This window comes from Ursus arctos, unplaced genomic scaffold (assembly GCF_023065955.2).
Source record: "Ursus arctos isolate Adak ecotype North America unplaced genomic scaffold, UrsArc2.0 scaffold_23, whole genome shotgun sequence".
Classification (NCBI taxonomy): domain Eukaryota; kingdom Metazoa; phylum Chordata; class Mammalia; order Carnivora; family Ursidae; genus Ursus; species Ursus arctos.
In genome coordinates, this window is record NW_026622908.1 from 8084420 (window position 1) to 8103954 (window position 19535).

A 19535-nucleotide genomic window follows, 5' to 3' on the forward strand; every position below is an offset into this window, starting at 1 on the left:
TTCTCCTCAGGAGACACCCCTCCCCGTGTCCTCCAGGACCAGGGCTGGCCCTGGTTGGGCAGACGGGTCCCCATGCTGCTCAGCCGGGCCTTCACAGGTGCGTGGACCCAGCCTCACTCATGCTGCATGATGGCTCTCTGTAGGGCAGTGGTGCTGTGTTGAGATGGGGGGGCATGTCCACCTCAGTCCCCCAGGTGCCTCCCAACTCCGTGCATCTTGTATCATGACTGTAAGATTCTTCACTTTTCTACGTCTGAGATGCTCTGATCCTAAGCACTTTGTTGTGATGGGACCAGGGCAGGAGGGCCCACAAGGGCCAGAGGTGAAGTGTTGGTGTGGGGTCCAAAACGATGTGTTTGAACCCCTCCTTCTTGCTTTCTGTATGATTTCATTTCTTTATCACAGCCCCACCCCGGGATGCGGGGTGCAGGGAAATGCTCCCCCAGGCCCTCCTATCCAAGAATGAAGGCTCAGAAAAGGGCAGTGTCTTATCCAAGGTCACCAGCCAAGCCAGGCCTCAAACCAGGGTTGATCCTGAATTCAAGATCCTGTCATTTCTGCTCCGGCCACTTCCTCCTTTTGAGCTGGGGTCTGGAAGGCAGGCGGGGCCTGGAGAGCAGAGAGGCCTGGGAGGGCGTTTCAAGCAAAGGCTCCGAGGCCGAGGCCATGAACACGAAAGGTCCAGGCTTCAGCCCAGCACTGACCCTCTCCTCTCCACTCTACCTTGAGAGCTCTGCGACCTTGGGCAGATCCTTTTCCTTGTGGTGCCTCCATTTCTCCATTCCTGCCACAAGGGGCAGCTTTTAGGCCAGAAACTTCTGAGGGCTTCCTCTTCCCTGGTGTTCTGGGTTTCTAATGACCATGTTTTCACAAGTCCAAGGTACCATCGATCTAAGACAGGACATGAGTTAAATGATAGCACTCTGGGGACCTGGTAAGACATACTATTTTAAGGATGTGTACATTTTATGACATATTTTCGTTTCCAAAAGTGAAAAAAATATGTGCATCCTGGAACGCAAGCAACACAGGAACGTCTGCCATCTCCAACGTAGCCAGCCTAGAGGTCGGGGCAGCCCTTTCTGGATATGGCCTAGGCCGAGAGTCATGAGTGAATTCAAGGAAGCATCTCTCTGGAAGGCTGGAGGCCTGGGCACGGCCCTTTCTGGCCTTGGTTTCCCCCACTGCCCAGGCTGGGTCCCAGGAATGGGAAGGCCAGTGCGGCGGGGTGAGGGGCTTCTGATCTGAACACAGCCCTGCCTCCCTGTGGCCTTTTCCCTACTCCCGCCCTTTCTCTCCTCTCTCTCAGTCAGAGACAGTTCCAGAGAAAGGAACACACCCCCAGGCTAGTGTGTGAATGACCATCTCTGGCATGGAAAAGGGTCATGGCCCTGGGCTGGGTCTTAGCTCAGATAACAGGTGTACAGAGTGCTTAGCCAGACCCTGGTTCCCCTAGGAGCTGGCTCATACATGCCCCACCCCCATACTATCCCAGACCTGTCCTTACACACACAAGCACACACACCACACCTCCTATGTGTCCTAATACACACACACGCTAGTGCACACACACACTTCTACCACCTGTAGGAACCACGTACACTACACACGGCGACCATTTACACAAGCCTTTCACACATGCCTGAAGTCAGGTCGCATAAACAGGTGACACATTCTCACCATGCAAACACCCACTCCGGATTTACGGTCTCTCCCCCTCCCCCAGTATTCTCCCCCAAACACGGACTTGCCCAAACAGGTGCCCACTCGGCCTTGTTATGTTCTCTGCACAAACTCTGACACACCTCCACTCACACCCTCCGTGTAGCATCATGGAGGGCTCCCCCACCCCCTGCTCCCTGAGCTGGGTGCCAAGGGGGGAGGACTAGTGAAAAGGAACAGGGGCAGGGCAGACCCGGATGCCAGGATGGACTGCCCAGGGCCCCCCATTTACTGATGGACCAAAAAGGGACTGGATCCCCAAGAGCCCCCTCCCTAGTCGCCCCCTTGCAGCCCTCAGCCAGCCCAGCAGGCTGCGGGCCTGCCCAGCCCGAGGAAGTCCAGACAAGTGTAATTCAGTTTCCAAATTCAACTCGACTGACAATTTATTTAGGCCAATTGGCCATCCCGCCTGCTCCGTATCACTGACTCCGCGTGGATTAACTCAAACGCCGTAAACCCCCGCTGGGCAGATTCAATTAGGCGAAAACACTGACCTGAAGCCTCAGGGGGCTCGGGGCCTGGACAGCAGCCAGGGCTCCCTGATTAGCCCCACTGCCTGCAGCCGCACCTGGTCTCAGAAGGGACCAAGTCCTACCCTCAGTATACCAGTGCTGAATCTGAGGCCCAGAGGAGGGAAGTGACTTGCCAAGGTCACACAGCACGTGAGCGCCAGCCCCGAATGGCGGTCCCTGCACCACATTACACCACCGCCTTGTTCCTGGAACGCCAGACTGCAAGAACGCGGATGCCACCGTGAACCCCTGAACGATTCTGAAAGGCAAGCACAATTTTCTACAGATGACTGTGGCATACATAATTTATAAGTGAAAGTCATAGCACATATTGGTCATTTTAATAGATAGTAAATTGCTTCTCTGATTTATGGTTTCAGGGGTGGGGTTACCATAAAAATAACTTGGTGATTTATAAAACATCTTCTTAAGTCAACAGATCTTTAGTAGGTTTGTCTGACTTTACAGCCAACAGCCTCACCACCCTGGTTACCATAGAAATGGGATGCCTCGTTCTGTTGCCATGGCTACCACTTTCTAGAACACAATTGGTGGGTCTTTCACAGTTTGTGATTTGGTTCTGGGGGAAAAAAAAGAAGCTAGGACTGCCAGCTTGGGTTTATGCTGCATTATCAGGCGATCTTGCCTGTGTTGTCTTGAAATTTCACTGGGTGGCCTCTGAAGTGGCCAGGCTGGTGACAACTGTCCCTGTCCCTGGGTTGCCAAGCACAAATACCCCCCCCCCCCCCAGCAAACGAGCACCTCAGGAGACACCGTCCTTACTGTGGCCTGGATCCTGGGTGTGGGGGGCAAGGCTGCCGCTGAGGTGGGCTAGGGAAAGGAGACAAGGCCTGGAGGGGAGAGGGGAGGAAATCAGGAAGCTGGGGGCTGAAGGGCAGATGTAGGGGCTGGAAATCCAGGCGCTGGCACCATCACCGTGGGGAGGCAGGCTGATGGCGTCGGGGAAGGCCGAGGAGGAAGAGGCGAGGTGGGCTGGAGTTGCTGTCCTGTGGGAGAGACAGACGCTGAGTCAGCCACACCTGCAGGGGTGAGGTGGGCAGAAGAGGGGCTAACCGGGTGGCCGTGCCTGGGTTCTGTTGTACCCATAGTGAGTACGCTGTGCGGTGATGGCTGCTGTGTCATCCGCGTGCTCCACGTGTGCGTGCATAAGTGCTGCGAGGGGCTGCAGGGTGTGCACCTGCGTGTGTATGTTTCCGTAGAATCCGTGGGTCTCTGTGTCATCCCTGGATGTGTGGTCAGGACCCTGGGCTGTAGTTTGTGTGGCTGCACCGACAGCATATGCGCTTAGGTAAGGGGTGAGGTGTGTGCCCTGGGTGGTTGTGTGTGTCCGTGGTCTCCGGGTGACTGGAGATTGGGAGGCAGACGGCTCACGCGGGGTGCAGCCCCTGCGCTTGCCTATAGCCCCTACGGTCCTGGAGCGTCAGCCCAGGATTGCTGCCGACGTGGCTCCCAATGTCGTGCTCCTCCCCAGGGCTCAGCCAACCCCAGGAACGCCCCATCCCCGTGCACGTCCCCAGTCCCTCTGGCTGAGCTCCTTGAACAAATTGGGGTCATTCGTCTCCCAGCCTGCCCTTCTCTGGGTCTGTGAGGAGGTGGCCAGGTGGTGACACAGGCGAGCCCATCCAAGGCTGCTGTTGGCAGTGATGAGTAAGGTGGGGGCAGCCTCCCTGCGCCTGGGGCTGCTCTTGCCCCGGGAGCTAGCAAGTCCCGGGCAGCTGGGCCGGCCCAAGAACAATTCAGGTGTGGCTTGGCTCCAGCCTGTGGGGCCAGGCACCCCAGTTCTCTCCCTCACTGGGAGTGGGCATAACCTGCCCTCTGGGAGTCTGAGCTGTGGGTGCCAAGCTCCAAGACGGAGGCATCCAGACACAGGGCCAACTACCCAGTTGCTTTGGCAACTCTGTGGCACAAAGAATTTAGGTCCTAGAGCTAGATGAGCTTGGGTCCAAGCCTCAGCTTCATCACTAGCTCTGACCCTTGGTTTAGTCTCTGACCTCTCTGTACCTGGGTTTCCTTTCTGGCGCAATGGGGTAGGACCACCTGTCTCACTATGTCGGTGGGAGGACTAAAGGCGCAGAGTGGGTCCTTTGCTTTGGCAGCTTCCTGCTCTCTCCTTCCTGTGCTCAGCTCCCCGAGGATGGCCAGAGGGAGCGGGGACTCAGCTGGAGGGGAGCTCTTGCTGTGGCTGCGCCATGGCAGGCCTGCTGGCCTCTGGGCATACGAGAATGCAGCAGTCTGAGTAGGCCAGGGCCCCTGCCTCCACAGCCCTCCTAAGGGCCCACTTGGGCCTGGGTGTTGCTGGGGCTCGGCCTGTTCCCGGGGACCAGGCCGACCAGCCGCAGAGCCCAGGCAGGGCAGCAGGCCTGGCTTCCACTTCCCTTGCTTCCTCCCAGGAAAGGATTCCTAGTGCCTGGCTCTGGGCTGGGCTGAGGCTGCCACCCCACCCCCACCAACTCCCTGGGCCCTGGGGCCCAGAGAGGAAAGAATCTAGACAGGATGTTCCGTTGATTGCTGAGAACCGGTACTTTCTCCTACCCGAATTGTATGAGACCTCTCAGGGCCTCAGTTTTCCCATCAGGACTGGGCTGTGAGAGGGGCAAGAGGGCGTGAGAGCTCTGCGGGCCTGTGGGAGCACCTGCAACGTCAGTGCCCTGTTGGGGCTGTTCCCATGAGCCTCCCCAAGTGCTAATGAGCCAGCATTGGAGACAGGCTTGCTGCCTCCTTGGGGGTGAATTTAGAGACTCCTTGCGGGGGAGGTCCCTTCATTTGCTGCCTCGTTAGGGCCTCAGCTCCAAGAGGAGCCTCACCTGGAGAAGGGGTCCCAGGAGCAGGGCTACTTAGAGGGGCGCTGAGGGATGAATGGGTTTTTTCAGAGGTACAAAGACATGGAGATGGGGGAGACACAGAGAAGGAGGTCAGAAATGGCTGAGAGTTGCATTTGGCAACAATTTTGGGTGTGGGTAGGGAGAGAGTCCTCGGAAGTCAGGGAGGCCAGGCACAGAGCGTCTCCTGTGTCAGGGCCTTTCTCTGTGGGCAGCACGGTCAGGTGGCCTGGGCAGAGAGCTGGGGTGCCAAGGGGTTGCTCCCTCTGGTAGCTGTATGGAGACTAGACTGGCGACTGAGACGCTAAGCCTAACGCCTGCTAGCTTTGATGGCAGTGGTCCTATTGAGAGAGGGTCATGTGTGAGCAGACAGGGACAGAGGAGGATAGAAGCCGGAGGGTGTAAGGGGGGGAAGCCATGGCTGATGGGGCAGTGAAGAGGGGAGGTGCCTCATGCCTCCCGCCCTTGGCCAGGATGCGGAGCCCAGGGATGCGATGGGCCCCGCCTCTCCGCAGTCCTCAGACACTCACAATGTGTGTGTCCTTCGCCTCTCTCACAAAGTCCTGCCCTTGGGGATCTGGTGAATGCCAAGCCCTAAGACTGGGCCCTCCAGAGGAACCCTGGAGGCAAATACCTAGCATTTCGGAATGTGTTTTTAGCTCAGAAGCTCTGGCCACGCTGGTGACAGAAGGCGCTCTGGAGCTACACGAACGTGGGTCAGAGTGGTTGCACTTGCTTCCACTTTGCTTTCCTGGTCCGCTTCTGGGGTGACCCAGGTCTGCACCGTCTGGACCCTTAGAGAGCTGTTTCTGGAGTTGAAGACCTGGCTTTGTCCCTACCCTGCCCCACCTTGTCCAAACCCCAGCTGCTTCACAGGGCTGAGGGAGCTTCTCTTTTCAGTCCACTGCATTGGACTTGACTTTGCGTGCGTCCTTTACCCTCAGCTGGGCAGGGAGCTCCCCAAGGCCGAGGCTTTATTCCACTCTGCCTGGTAAAGAGTAGAAGGAAGAAAGGTTGGATGGATGGATGGATGGATGGATGGGCAGGCAGGCGGAAGGAAGGAAGGAAGAAAGGGAAGAAGGAAAGGAGGGAGGAAGGAGGGAGTGAAGGAAGAAGGAGGGAAAGAAAAAAGAAGAGGGAAAGGAAGAATGAATGCATGCATGATGGATGGGAAGGGGGAGGGAGGGAGGAGAGAGGAACAACCAAAGGAAGGAGTGGAGGAAGGGAGGAGGGAAGAAGGAGGAATGGACGTGAGGATGAAAGGGAGGATGGGAGGGAGGGAGGAGGGTAGGGAGGAAGGATGAGGGGTGGAAGAGAGGGGGAAAGGGAAGAAGGAAGGATAGATGGGTGACAGGAGGGCTCGATCAGTGGGTGGAAGGAAGGATGCACAGGGATCGTACTTGATAGCCGTCCGGGATAAAATGCTGGAAAAGCGTACAGTGCTCTAAAGCCAACAGGACTATGAGCATACCGTAACGCAGAGACGTCTTCCCGTCCGGGCCTCAGGCTTCCCATCTGTAGCATAATTTCTAAAGGCTTCTCTTACTCTCTAAAATGCTGTCTTTGTCCCTTCCCCTTTTCTCTCCCCTTCCTCCAACCCAGAATGTTCCTTGAAAGGTCCACATAGTTCTTGGTTTCTAGATCCATGCCAGGTTAGGTGCCAGATCCCATGGCTATGGTCAACCCAGACAGGGCTGTTCTTGGACATCCAACGCTGCCCCCCACACCGACTACCACCACAAGGTGGAGGGGTGCACCCGTGCAGTTGCTAGAAGCAGCACGGCTGCCTCTTGTTGTGGAGACAGGGTGGGGCCTTGGCATTCCTTGAGGTTATCCGCGAGGGCAGCTCTGGAGAACACAGGGGCCTCCCAGTCCAGACTATAGCCCGGGGCTGCTTCCAGAAGATGGCCTTGCTCAGGACACTGTCTGTCTTGCACAGGCTGGCAGAAGGGGCCCCAGAGGGGAGGGGTACTGTGGGAACATGCGAGCAGGGATGACCAGCTGGACTCCTGGAGGAGAACCGACTGGCTGGGGTTCTTCTAGAGCTCTGGGGGACCCAACTAGAGGCTGTAAGAAGAGGCCTTGCCTGGAATTCAGTCTGAACAGGAGAGATAGCGGCTCGACTCTCTTTCCTCAGGTACCCATGTCTGCTGGGGGCTAGAGAAGCCCAGGGTCATCAGATGGGGCCACCAAACCAACCAGAAGAGCTCCTGAAGCTTTCTCCAGGGGCTCAGGGCCAGAGCAGGTGGCCCCAGACAGGCTGGGTCTCCCCGGCCGTTTCCTTCTCACTGGTGGAGTCTGAGAGGAGGAGACACCCACATGTGTTTGGAAAGCCCCAGCCCTCCAGTAACTCCTTCCTCCCTTCCACCCACTCCCCTACCCAGCAGGAGAGAAGCAGACCCTGTGGTTTTGGTGCCTTTGAGGACCGCCGGTCCAATTCTCCTTCTGAGGCCTGAACGTGCAGCACAGTATTGCTGACAAATGAGCATTTAGCCTTGATTTCAGGACCTCCAAGAATGGGGAGCTCCCCTCTAAGCTGGCGGCGGGAGCTCCTAGGAGGACAGATAGAGGGGGTGTAAAAGGCATCCTAAGGCCTTGAGGCAGATATCTATCTTTTGCAGTTCTAGACTTGAGAGAACCCGAAAGAGACCACATCAACGAGGTCCTCATTCCTGAAAAAGATTGAGAATGGACTGTGGTAGGAAGAGGAGGGCTGGACCATGTGGCCACTGAGGGGCCAGATTCCATCACAGCTGCCCCTGCTCTTTCCTTTGCCACCTTCGGCCTCAGCAAGCTAGGCCACTTTTAATACTCAGACTGGGCTAAGTGCTTTACTAAGTCACCCCCAAATCACAGCGGCTGAACACATCAGTAGTTGATTTCCCACTCAGGTATTTAGTGGATATCTTTCTTTTCAGGGACTGAGACTACGTCCTTGCGGTGACCCTACTGGCCCCTAGGGCGTCAGCATGTAACTGGCAGCTGGGGGAGGAAAGAGGGCCTGGAGGATTGAGTAGAAAGGTTCTAAGTGCCAGGCCTGTCATGAGCGCACACCCCTTGCGTGCACCGTCCACTGGCCCCGGACCCAGTCACGTGACCCCAGCTGCCCCGAGGAAGCCCGGCAAATGGCGTCGAGCTGTGCATCCACGAGGAAAGGAAAGGCATTTGTGAAAATAAAGCAATCTCTGCCACAACTTCTTACCTCCCTGAGCCTCCTCACTCGGTGCTCTGAGGCGGGAAAGGTGGCCCGTCAGTTTGGCCCATGTTGGAGGGGGCGCTGGGCAAGCGTCTTCTCCTGGCCTGGCTTCTGACTGGACCCCACGCCCAGGCACCCCAGGTTTCTTTGCTCTGGGTGGGAGGGCCTCCCGCTGACACTGTGTTTCTCCTCCACAGTATGTGGCCTTTGCCTCCCTCTTCTTCATCCTGGTCTCCATCACCACCTTCTGCCTGGAGACCCACGAGCGCTTCAACCCCATCGTGAACAAGACCGAGATCGAGAATGTTCGGAACGGCACGCAAGTGCGCTACTACCGGGAAGCGGAGACGGAGGCCTTCCTCACCTACATCGAGGGCGTCTGTGTGGTCTGGTTCACCTTCGAGTTCCTCATGCGTGTCGTCTTCTGCCCCAACAAGGTGGAGTTCATCAAGAACTCGCTCAACATCATCGACTTCGTGGCCATCCTCCCCTTCTACCTGGAGGTGGGCCTCAGCGGCCTGTCCTCGAAGGCCGCCAAGGACGTGCTGGGCTTCCTGCGCGTCGTCCGCTTCGTGCGGATCCTGCGCATCTTCAAGCTGACCCGCCACTTCGTGGGGCTGCGCGTGCTGGGCCACACGCTGCGCGCCAGCACCAACGAGTTCCTGCTGCTCATCATCTTCCTGGCGCTCGGCGTGCTCATCTTCGCCACCATGATCTACTATGCCGAGCGGATAGGGGCCCAGCCCAACGACCCCAGCGCCAGCGAGCACACCCACTTTAAGAACATCCCCATCGGCTTCTGGTGGGCCGTGGTCACCATGACGACGCTGGGCTACGGAGACATGTACCCGCAGACGTGGTCCGGCATGCTCGTGGGAGCACTGTGTGCGCTGGCGGGCGTGCTGACCATCGCCATGCCCGTGCCCGTCATCGTGAACAATTTTGGGATGTATTACTCCTTAGCCATGGCTAAGCAGAAACTACCAAAGAAAAAAAAGAAGCATATTCCACGGCCGCCGCAGCTGGGATCTCCCAATTATTGTAAATCTGTCGTAAACTCTCCACATCACAGTACTCAGAGTGACACATGCCCGCTGGCCCAGGAAGAAATTTTAGAAATTAACAGAGCAGGTAGGAAACCTCTTAGAGGCATGTCAATCTGACCTTTCACCTCCGCCCCCCGTAGCGATGATTCCAGATTCAGTCAGACTGCTTCCTTAGTTCCGTGGGCAACCCGGGACCGCGCACTCAGTCTCGAGGTGTGGAGCCCGGGGGCCCAGGGAGATGCTGGGCAGCCACATTCACAAGGCGAGAGCCTGCTGGAGGAACCTCACTGGTGGCCCTGGGTAAGGAGGTTGGCGCGCTGGTCTCGTGAGGTTCGGAAGAGACGACGTGGCCCGCGAGGTTGCATAGGACTCTCTTAGCAGGAGCCCAGGGGGCTGCTGCTCGGCGGGCAGGAGGCAAGCGTGAGTCTCTGACTCAGGCCACTGTCCCGGTGCCGGGGCAGGGCAGGGGTGGGTGTGATTCGGAAATGCCAGACAGCTTCCGATTTGGTCTTGACTCGGCTCCCTTCAGGCTGTGCAGACAGCACAGTTGGTGCATGGGATCGGGCAGGAGGGTCCTGCAAAGGCAGCAGCAAGGATTCTCACCACCCCACCCCCCCCAGAGCCTGTGCCCATAGCTGAGTAGAACTCCTGCTCTGATTCCGGCTGCCTAGCTCCGGGTGCGTCCTCGGAGACGCCTGTAGCCCTCCGTAACAAGCTTACTTACCCCATAGCATGCCGAACCAACTCATCTTCCACCACCACTCTAGAGTTTAGCATTTATCTTTAGGAACCTGTTGGAGCGACTCTAGCTTTCACGTTGTCTGTTTGGGTCGATGGTCGAGAGGGAGCTTCCGGTGGCCTTCTGATGGAAGCAGCTGGTGAGCGAAAGACTAGAGGGGGCCACCACCCCGGGCAGCTTAGATGAAAGCACTTACAGACCAGCAGCCACCTCCCACCGAGGGGTCTCCCCATGTCCGGCAGTAGGGACAGCAGCAGCAATACGTGACATCCAGACCCGTGTACAGCCACGTTCCCGTGAATTGGGGGGGGCAGGGGGAGGGGGGCCACGAAACAATACTAGTCACCGTGGGATATATTCTCATATTCCATGGCTAGTGGTTCGTTCTGGGACTATCTCAGTTTTATGAGAATCTGCACTCGCACATAAAGTTGATCACGGGGCTCCGGTCCGAAGATACAAGCCCATAGTCTACCTCCACCCAGGGAACACCATCGACTTATTCTGTGGACACAGGGATTTCAAGGGAATGAATGACCCAGAGAAGAATGGCAACACTGAGCTGAGACGTGCCAGGGTGAGGGAGGCCGAATGAGTGACAGGTAGCATTTAGTCTATGGAGGACGTCCCCGTGCCTGGGTCTGGCGGGCTGGCTCAGACCTGGAGGAGCAAGGTTCCCCCCGGTTTGGGTGGCCTCACCCAGCGGATGAGTGATTCTTCCCTGCTGACACGCCCACCACCCCATCCTGCTCCCGATCCGGCTTCATTGCACACCTGTGCGGCCTAGCGCAGAACCCCCAAGGCCCGCTTCTCTGCCCGTGGGGGCTCTCCTGCCCCTTCGTCTGGTCCCGTACCCCTCCCTGCTTCCTGGATTCCTGGAGGCACTCAAGAAGAATGTGGTTAGTGTCCCGGGCTGGGCCAGGGGGTGGGCGAGGGTCTCCGAGGCTGGAATAGGGGGCCTGAGGTAGGGCTGGGCCCCCTGGCCAAGGTATGGCCCCTGCTCAGCGGGGGAGGCACAGGCTAGTGGAAAGCTCCGCCCCACCTCTCTGCTTTGGATTAGGTGGACGTTTGACCTCAGGAGCCACCGTCCTGGCAAGGAAAGTTCTGGGGCTCTGGGGAGGGTCTGGGCTGGCCTAGCCCCCACCTTCACTGCAGGCCCCAGCAGGAAGAGCTCAAAGCTGGGTGACATCACCATGGCGCTACTTGGGCCTTCTGTCACATCCTCTCCAACACTGGATATATCAGGTTCAGTGCCCCAAGCTGGGGTGCCCAGGCCAGCCTACCAAGGATCCCCATTTCACTCCAGTCAGGCACAGATTCCTCTGCACTCCTAGAAAATGCCAGTATTCTCCATGCGGTGAGAGCACACACACACACACACACACACACACACACACACACACACACGCACACACACGAGTGCACGTATGCCAAGTGCAGACGTGTGTGTCCTGACGTGCACACCAGCTAGTCCCAGAGACACAGCCCTCTTCCCGTGCTGCAGCAGACCTGTGAAGCCCTTTCACTTCTGTGGATCCCCTGGGCCCCCCAGCCATGGCAGCCCTGCTCCCGGGAGCCTCCTGGCCCCTGGCCCCAGATCTCAGGGACCCAGAGAGCTCTGGCTCGGGCAGTCTCTGGCTGAGGAGGGATTTGGGGGCCTCCCAAGCTTGCCCCCAGGAGCCCAGATGCCCAGACCTTCCTCCCTTTCTCTCCCCAGCCCCACACTCTTCCCTCCTTCCCTTCCCAAACACTCACTCGCCCTGGAGGTGCTGTCCTGCTGTCCAGACCTGTCCACCATGGCTCCCAGACCCCTGAGCCTCCTCCCTCACCAGAACACTCCTCCTTCCAAAAGCTGGTGTGTGAGACCCAGGTGATCTATCACCAAGGTGTGGTCCTTAAGGGACCTCCACCCCTGCATCACAAGGCCCTTCCCATTTTCTTCCTTCTCTCCTTGCAGCCACATGCCTAGATGGCTGTGGGGGTGTCTGTGAGTGAGTGGGGGGAGACCAGAGGTGAGGAAAGCAAATGTGGGTGGAGACCTGACCCTACAAGAATCGAGAGAGGTAAGACATAGCCCCCAAGGCCTTTCCAGCCTCACTCCACTCCCAAGGACAGTCAGGTGGCCTCAGCGAAATCTGGGTTTTCTAATTCCACTTTTAGAATCTGGTTTAAGGCTAAATGCAGTCTGCTAGGCTCTGGGGCATCCGCTACCCCTCACCCCCCAGGGCCAGACCCCCAGGACTCAAGCAAGGCCTCCCCATAGCGTCAGCAGCACCTTCTCTCACATCCACCTCTTGGTCTGTCCTGAAGCCTCAGGTCTGTCTGTGAGGGATGATCCGGTCTCCTCCTCTGTACCATGGCTGGCATGGCCTCCGCGTTTGGGGGATTTGTCCTGTGGGGGTCGTAGAGCCTCATGGAGAGATGCCAGGAGGGCACCCCACATAGTCAGGGGCTGTCTGGGGCTGATGGCCCAGGAGAGGCTGCTCGTCTCCCAGAAAGGGTCGCCCCCATCTAGAGTCGGGGTCCTAGACCACCTGCTCTGGACAGCTCGGAGTGCTCCCTCTGTCCTGCCATGTCCATCCACGTGTGTGTCTTGTCCATCTCTGCTCCCGTGATATGGGCGGTCCTCTGTGGTGCTGCGTCTGGGGCTGCGGGGTCCCACCATTGGTGAGCAGGGTGCTGGCACGGGGGGAGGGTTGGTGGCCAGACCCACTATTTGCCCACTGGCATGGAGGGCAGCCGCGAAGTCCCAGAGAAAGTGCTCCCCGGGCTCCCGAGGAGCCGCCGCTGCAGCCTCTGGCTCATCTCTGAAGGGGCATTGTCCCCCGAGCAGCTGAGTCCGCAGCGCCCCCGGCCCTCACCTCCACCTTCCCCTGCCGGGCCGCAGTGGGTGCTGCGAGTGGCGGTCATCCGCGGGGCAGGGAGGGTGACAGGAGTGGGCAGAGGTGACCAGACAGGGTGTGGGCAGGGGCCCTCCACACGGGCTGGCCGAGGTGTTGCTCGGGGTAGAGGGCCAGGGTGGGCAGCGGGGGCCCGGAGTGGGGTCCTTGAGGCCCCCAGGCGGGCCGAGGCGGGAGTAGAGGAGAAACGAACCCACTCTGAGGGCCAGGCATGGGTGTTCTTTTCTGTGGTGTTCACATTTCCTCTCTTTCTCTCTCTCTCTACTAATCATGTCTCTCTCTTTCTCTCTCTCTCCTCGTTTTGTTGCATGACTTGTGCCAGTTCTCGTGATTATACTCTGCTCGTGTCTCTCACAGACCGTCCCCACTTAGCCTGGGACTTTTCCCCTGAGCCCCCTGCTGGGCAGACCCCTGGGGCTGAACCCAAGGCCATGCCCAGCCAGCCCCACCCCGCCCCAGCCCCGCGTGCGCCCCCCGGCGCCCGCTGCGGGTGTGAACAGTAAGTAGTCCCGGAGAGCAGGGCCCAGACACTGGGTTCTCCTTGCTCCAAAGTTTAAAAAAAAATGACCCTTTGCAGGTGCTCATCTGTCTCAGCCCATTTCAAAGCCTGGAAACCATCTCCGTGAGACCCTGCCCATGCTGTCATTTCATCACTGCAGGCCGGCGGGGGCGAGCGGGGGCCGAAGGTCCTGGGGCCTGGGGAGGCAGGGCTCACAGCCTTCTGGGGAGCAGGTGGGAACCAAGGCTCCCGGTGGCCATCTCCTCCAAAGGACAGGGTGGGGGCAGGAGGGCGGGGAGGCTTGGGTTAGCTGGCGCCTCTGGCCTCTTTCATGGGTTCCCCAGGTTGAGAGAGTTGGCCCCTCCTTGGTTTCTCTCTCTTCCAGCCACCCCACTGGAGTTGGGGAGGGAGAATGCTCCCAGTTTCTGAGAGCACCCCAAACCACAGATACACCAACTGGCTAGGGAGGTCAGCTCTTTCACAGAGCAAGACCTAAACACACCCACCCAGTCATAGGTTCCCCTCAAAGGTCACCGTGGTTGAGAGAAGCAGCAGGCCTCAGGGGTGTCCCGGAGTCTTTCCAGGGAGAGAAAGGTGCCCAGCACATACCTACCTGGGATGCCTGATGGCTGCCCCTGCCGCCAGCCCCCGTAGGGAAAACCAGCGGAGCTTGGGTCCCCTTAAAGGCCCAGGGGCAGGCACTGAGGGGCAGAGCCGCTGGGCGGGGGCCCAGCACTCAGAGCCAGAGGAGGGGTGTCAGGCTCTACCACCCACCTTTGCCCCACCCCTGGGCCAGAACTACTGGCTATAGATGCCTCCACCGACAGACAGACGATGGCCAACAGAGAGACAGCAAACCCTGGCTCCCCTCCCAGATGGAGAGGCTGCCGGGTGGGACTCACTGTGTTCCCCTTGAGGACAATCTGTGCAGGGTACTATGGGCCCCAACTCCGCATCCTCATCCCCTCTCACCTCCCTGATACGTCTTCCCTTCTCTCTCCCCACTGCCTTCCTCCCTCAGCCCCTTGCCCGGGAGGGAAGACGGGGGCCAGCCAGAATGGGAGGCAGGCCGGGGCGTGTCTGTGCGCACACGTGTGTGCCCGCAGACACGCCCCAAGTGCTAGGCAGCTCCCAGACCCCAGAGAGGCCCCAGTCACGTGGTGTCAGAGTTACCTTGGTAACTGGCCTTTCTGGTTCAGAATAAATCGGGGAGCGAAGCCCCTGGGATTTGTCGAGAAACGCACTGTACGTGAAACGCTTTGCCATCTTGTACGACAGACTTTTTTTTTAAGTTCCAAAATTATGATGGGATTTTTTTTGGATTTGCTTTACGAATAAACCTGATTGGTCCATTTCTCTTTTGACTGACTGCCTCTTTGTAGTGACATGATGTGTACACGGGCCGTGATCCCACCCACGGGCGCGCTGAGTGTGCACGTGGGGAAGGATCACCTGGGCGTGTAGTTACATGATGTGAGCAGGGTCATGGAGGAGGGTCCCCTCTTTAGGCTTTCAGAGAGCCCCTCCCTCGTGTTCACACCTGTGTTGGTGTCGCCTTCCCCTGAGGCTCTCCCCCCAGATGAAGGCTTTGAGGAAGCCCCGGTGCCCACCGTGGGGACTGAGTTGCTCCACCCTGGCCTGGAAGATTCTGCTTTGAGGGCAGAGAGCAGGGGGCAGGCTCAGTCCCCAAGTGTGATGGGCGGGAGCTGAGGCCAGACAGAGCGACCTCTGCCAGCTCCAGAGGCTTCCACGGCTCTGCTCCTGGACTTGGGAGAGGGCGAGCTCCTCGCTCTGGCCACGCTTTGCCCCCACCACATGTTTCCTCACACCTCTTCCCAGGTTCCTTCGCAGGCTGTCACAGAGGCCAAGACTCCTCTCTCCCCACCCGAGTCCATCTGCCACTGTTGTCTTCACACGTCCATTTGCTCTGCTTTGCCGGGACACCGCTGTGAGGAGGCAGAGGAACGGGAGGCCCTCCCAAATCATGGCCCGCTCTCACTGCCTCATGCATACATCCTGTTGTGCCTTTGCAAGCTGACCAGGCCCGCTGCGGGCAGAGCGGGACGCAGACACTGGCGTGATCGGTGGGGGGATTAGAGCAGACCGAGTGACTAGCTGAAATCTGCGTGGGGGGTGGAGCAGATTGAATGGTTAACTTGGGTCTGTGTGGGGATAGAGGAGGCTGCATGGCCAGACCTAGTCTGTGTGGGGGTGGGGCATACAGAGTGACCAGGGTGAGTCTGTGTGGGGCAGGAGACTGTGGGACCAGGCCTGGTCTGCATATGGGGGGTAGGGCATACAGAGTGACCAGGGTGAGTCTGTGTGGGGACAGAGGACACTGTGTGACCAGGCCTAAAGTCTGCATGGGGGGGGGGCATACAGAGTGACCAGGATGAGTCTGTGTGGGGCAGAGGAGACTGTGGGACCAGGCCTGGTCTGCATATGGGGGGTAGGGCATACAGAGTGACCAGGGTGAGTGTGTGGGGACAGAGGAGGCTGCATGGCCAGGCCTAGTCTGTGGGGAGGGGGGCATACAGAGTGACCAGGGTGAGTCTGTGTGGGGACAGAGGACACTGTGTGACCAGGCCTAAAGTCTGCATGGCGGGGGGGCATACAGAGTGACCAGGATGAGTCTGTGTGGGGCAGAGGAGACTGTGAGACCAGGCCTGGTCTGCATGTGGGGGAGGGGGGGATACAGAGTGACCAGGGTGAGTCTGTGTGGGGACAGAGGAGACTGTGGGACCAGGCCTGGTCTGCATGTGGGGGGGGGGGATACAGAGTGACCAGGGTGAGTCTGTGTGGGGACAGAGGACACTGTGTAACCAGGCCTAAAGTCTGCATGTGGGGGGTAGGGCATACAGAGTGACCAGGGTGAGTGTGTGGGGACAGAGGAGGCTGCATGGCCAGGCCTAGTCTGTGGGGAGGGGGGCGTACAGAGTGACCAGGGTGAGTCTGTGTGGGGACAGAGGAGACTGTGGGACCAGGCCTGGTGTGTATGGGGGGTAAGGCATGCAGAGTGACCAGGTTGAATCCAAATGGGTGGGGGGCAGGATGAGTGACGAGGTAGGGTATGTGTGGAGGACAGTGTGAAGTGTGTGGTAGGGGGGATCCTGGTGGGGGATATAGTTGATAGATGGGGTCTAGATGGGGCTAGGGAAGCCTTGAGGACCTAGCTGGGTGTGGATAGGCGGCAGCCAGGCTCTGGTCAGCAAGAGAGAGAGGTCTGAAAAGGCCACCTCTCTGGACTGGAGTTTTTCTGCGTGTCTGTCTGTCTTCTCCCTGAGCTCTATGTCTGGCCCCCTACCCATGACTGCATCCACACCATCCTGTCTCATCGGCCCTGCCTTGGGCCCTGGGTCCAGCCCCCAGCACCGCGCTTGCTGGACCCATCACCAACTCATCTTTTTGCAAACTTTGAGCAAACCCAGGAGCCCCTCCTTCCCTGCACTGTGGGCAGCCCACAGGCTGCCCAAATGAGCCGGGGACCCGTAGCCTCGTGCCTCCCTCCACGGCCCACTTGCTTTTCTGTCCTCAGGGACAGGCTGCCCTTTGCCAATGCCCCACCTCTGGCCTGTCCCCCTCCCCCACTAAACAGTTTTCAGTGTCTCAATAGCTTCTGCTTATATGTTTGAAGATTCCAAACTGAATGGGGAGGTGGCGAAGGCCGCGCTGGCGAACGAAGACTGCCCCCACATAGACCAGGCCCTCACTCCTGATGAGGGCCTGCCCTTTACTCGCTCGGGCACCCGCGAGAGATACGGACCCTGCTTCCTCTTATCAACCGGGGAGTACACGTGCCCACCTGGTGGAGGAATGAGAAAGGGTATGTAGGGGAGGCGGGGGCACTCTGCATCGGCTGGGCCGCCTCGCGCTCCTGCAGGTGGGCGGGTGGGGCGGCGGGGGAGGGGTGCTGAGGGGCAGGCAGGCACGCTGAGGGGGGGCAAGGAGCAGGAGCCCCCCCAGGGTTGGCCTCTGGAGGTCTGAGTCCCTTTCTCCCAAGGGGGATGTCAGGTAGCAGAGAGAACCTGAGGTCCCAGCAGCTGGGGGTTGGAACCGAGCTGAGGGGTAGGAAGGGGCTCTGGGACAGGCTGGATGACTACAGGGCTGCGACCCTCAGGCAGGGGGTCACCTGGGGATGTGAGAGGAGCCTTGACTCCTCCAGGCTGCTGCAGCAGATGGCGGGTGAGAGCAAGAAGGCAAGGTCATCTCCCCGGTCCCTTGGTTGCAGAGAGCCACAGGGTGGGCCTGGCCTGGCCAGGACCCTGTAGGCTTAGCCACCCAAGATCCATGTTCTGGAAGACCACCCTTTAAAGAGAATCTGTAGGTCAGTGGGAAGGGAGGCATGAAGACAGAGGTGGTCTCAGGACTTGGGGGCGAGGCCAGTGTCATTGCAGAGGTAAGGTGTGTGCTAGTCAGAATATTGCCAGTGGCAGTTCGAGAACTCGAGGAGAGAGGGTTAAGCAGGACTCTGCGCAGCACCTTGCATCCCTGGTCACTGCCCCGGGTGTGGTTAGCGCCCCCTTGTGGTTGGTGAAGGCTGAGCCCCACGGTGGCCTCTCTGTTCAAGGTCTCCTTGTACCAGACGCTTACCTGAGGCTGACCCCCTGGGGAAAAGACTTCTCCTAGAGCTTGAGCATGGGCTGGAGAGAAGCTTGAGGCGGGGCCCCAGAGCACCCTAGCTCCAGGCTTCAGGCATTGGCCTGGAAGGGAGAGGAAGCCCTCCTTGGCCTATCGGACTGGCTGGGCTTCTCATGCATGTCTGGGAGTGCCTCACATGCTCACACGGGATGCATGCGGACCCGTGTGAGCAGGTTGGGCCGGAGCGATAGTTGGTTTTTTAGAGCAGTAGTTCGTGTAGCCTGTGGCCATTCACAACTGCTCCAGTATTTGAAGTTGTTCAACAAGGCACAAGGAGAAAACACAGAATTCAAAATGAAGGGCAAACCCAAACCCAGGAGAGGACAGGCAGCCTACGCTGAGATGGGAAAGTCCTTCTGGTCATTGGTGTTTCCTGTGCCCACCTGACCCAGGCTGGCCCCGCTTCCTTGCCCTGCCTGGAGGTCCCTCGGACCCCAGTGCGGCATAGACTGCTGTCCGCATGGTGCTGCATGGTGGAGGGCTGCGGGCCTGAGGCGGGCCCATCCTTGGCACCTTCCACGGATAGGCCGATGCTCCCCTTCGCAACTGGCTTTCTCCCTGGAAGTTCTAGAATCCGAGGAGCAGGGGCGGCCCAGGGGAGAGAGGGGGGAAGCAGGGAGGCTTTGTGGCTGTGCTCTGCCCGGTAAGGTCTCATGGGCTGCCTGTCTCCTTCATCTCGAATGTTGGATCAATCTGGGTGGCCTAAAAGAACAGACAGGAGAGGCTCTTTACTGTGCTTCCAGAAGCCGAGGGAGAGTGGGCCAGAAGAAGCCCCATCTCCTTGTAGTGGCCAAGAAGCCTAGTGGCAGCCACTGTCCACAGGTGGGACCCGTTCCCCAGTCCCACAGAGGCGTGGGTGCCAGAGTCTTTGGGGGGCACCAAGGGTGACTTGCCCCCACCCACATCCACCCGTTCTCACGGAGTCATGACAGCGCTGAGGACTTGCTTTTCTCAGGAGAATTGCAGTGCATAAGCCACGTGCAGAGTAGGAAAGTTAGGGACTCAACCCGGTCCCCAGGAGGGAGAAAGAGAGGCGTGCTGGGCCGGCTCACTGCATGGGAACACCAAGCCAGCTGGAGAAGAATCTGCCTGCCTCTGCATGCGGCTGTTCTGTCTTTCCTCCTCCTTCCTTAAAAACTAAGTACCAAGCGGGATGGGAAAGCCAAGAAGAGAAGCTCAAGTGTTAATTGTATTCTTTACATACAGATCTTTGCAAAGAAAGCCCTGTCATTGCTAAGTATATGCCGACAGAGGCTGTGAGAGTGACTTGACCAGGCGGCTTGGCCGAGGACACTGGTGGCTATTAAGCATCTGGGTGGACCAGCAGCCCCTCCTCACCCTCGGACAGAGTAAATTCACGCCATGCAGGTTTGCCGGACGAGTCCGAGTGGCCCAGGTCTTGTACTAAGACGGACGTAGCTTTTTCTACGGCCAAATGGTAAC

General features: G+C 58.7%; 1 protein-coding gene across 2 annotated transcripts in view; it reads left to right on the forward strand.

Annotated features, from left to right (window-relative positions):
• KCNC1 (potassium voltage-gated channel subfamily C member 1) overlaps positions 1-19535 on the forward strand; it is a 42891-nt gene extending 23356 nt beyond the window's left edge. The window contains exons 2-4 of one of the 2 annotated variants that reach the window (XM_026487208.4): positions 8468-9401; positions 17089-17277; positions 19299-19535. In XM_026487208.4, the coding sequence (XP_026342993.1) occupies positions 8468-9401; positions 17089-17277; positions 19299-19363 (1188 nt within the window). In that variant the 3' untranslated portion in view covers positions 19364-19535. Of the gene's footprint in view, positions 1-8467; positions 14800-17088; positions 17278-19298 lie in introns of those variants that run through there. The other variant, XM_057317087.1, reaches the window with a different exon arrangement.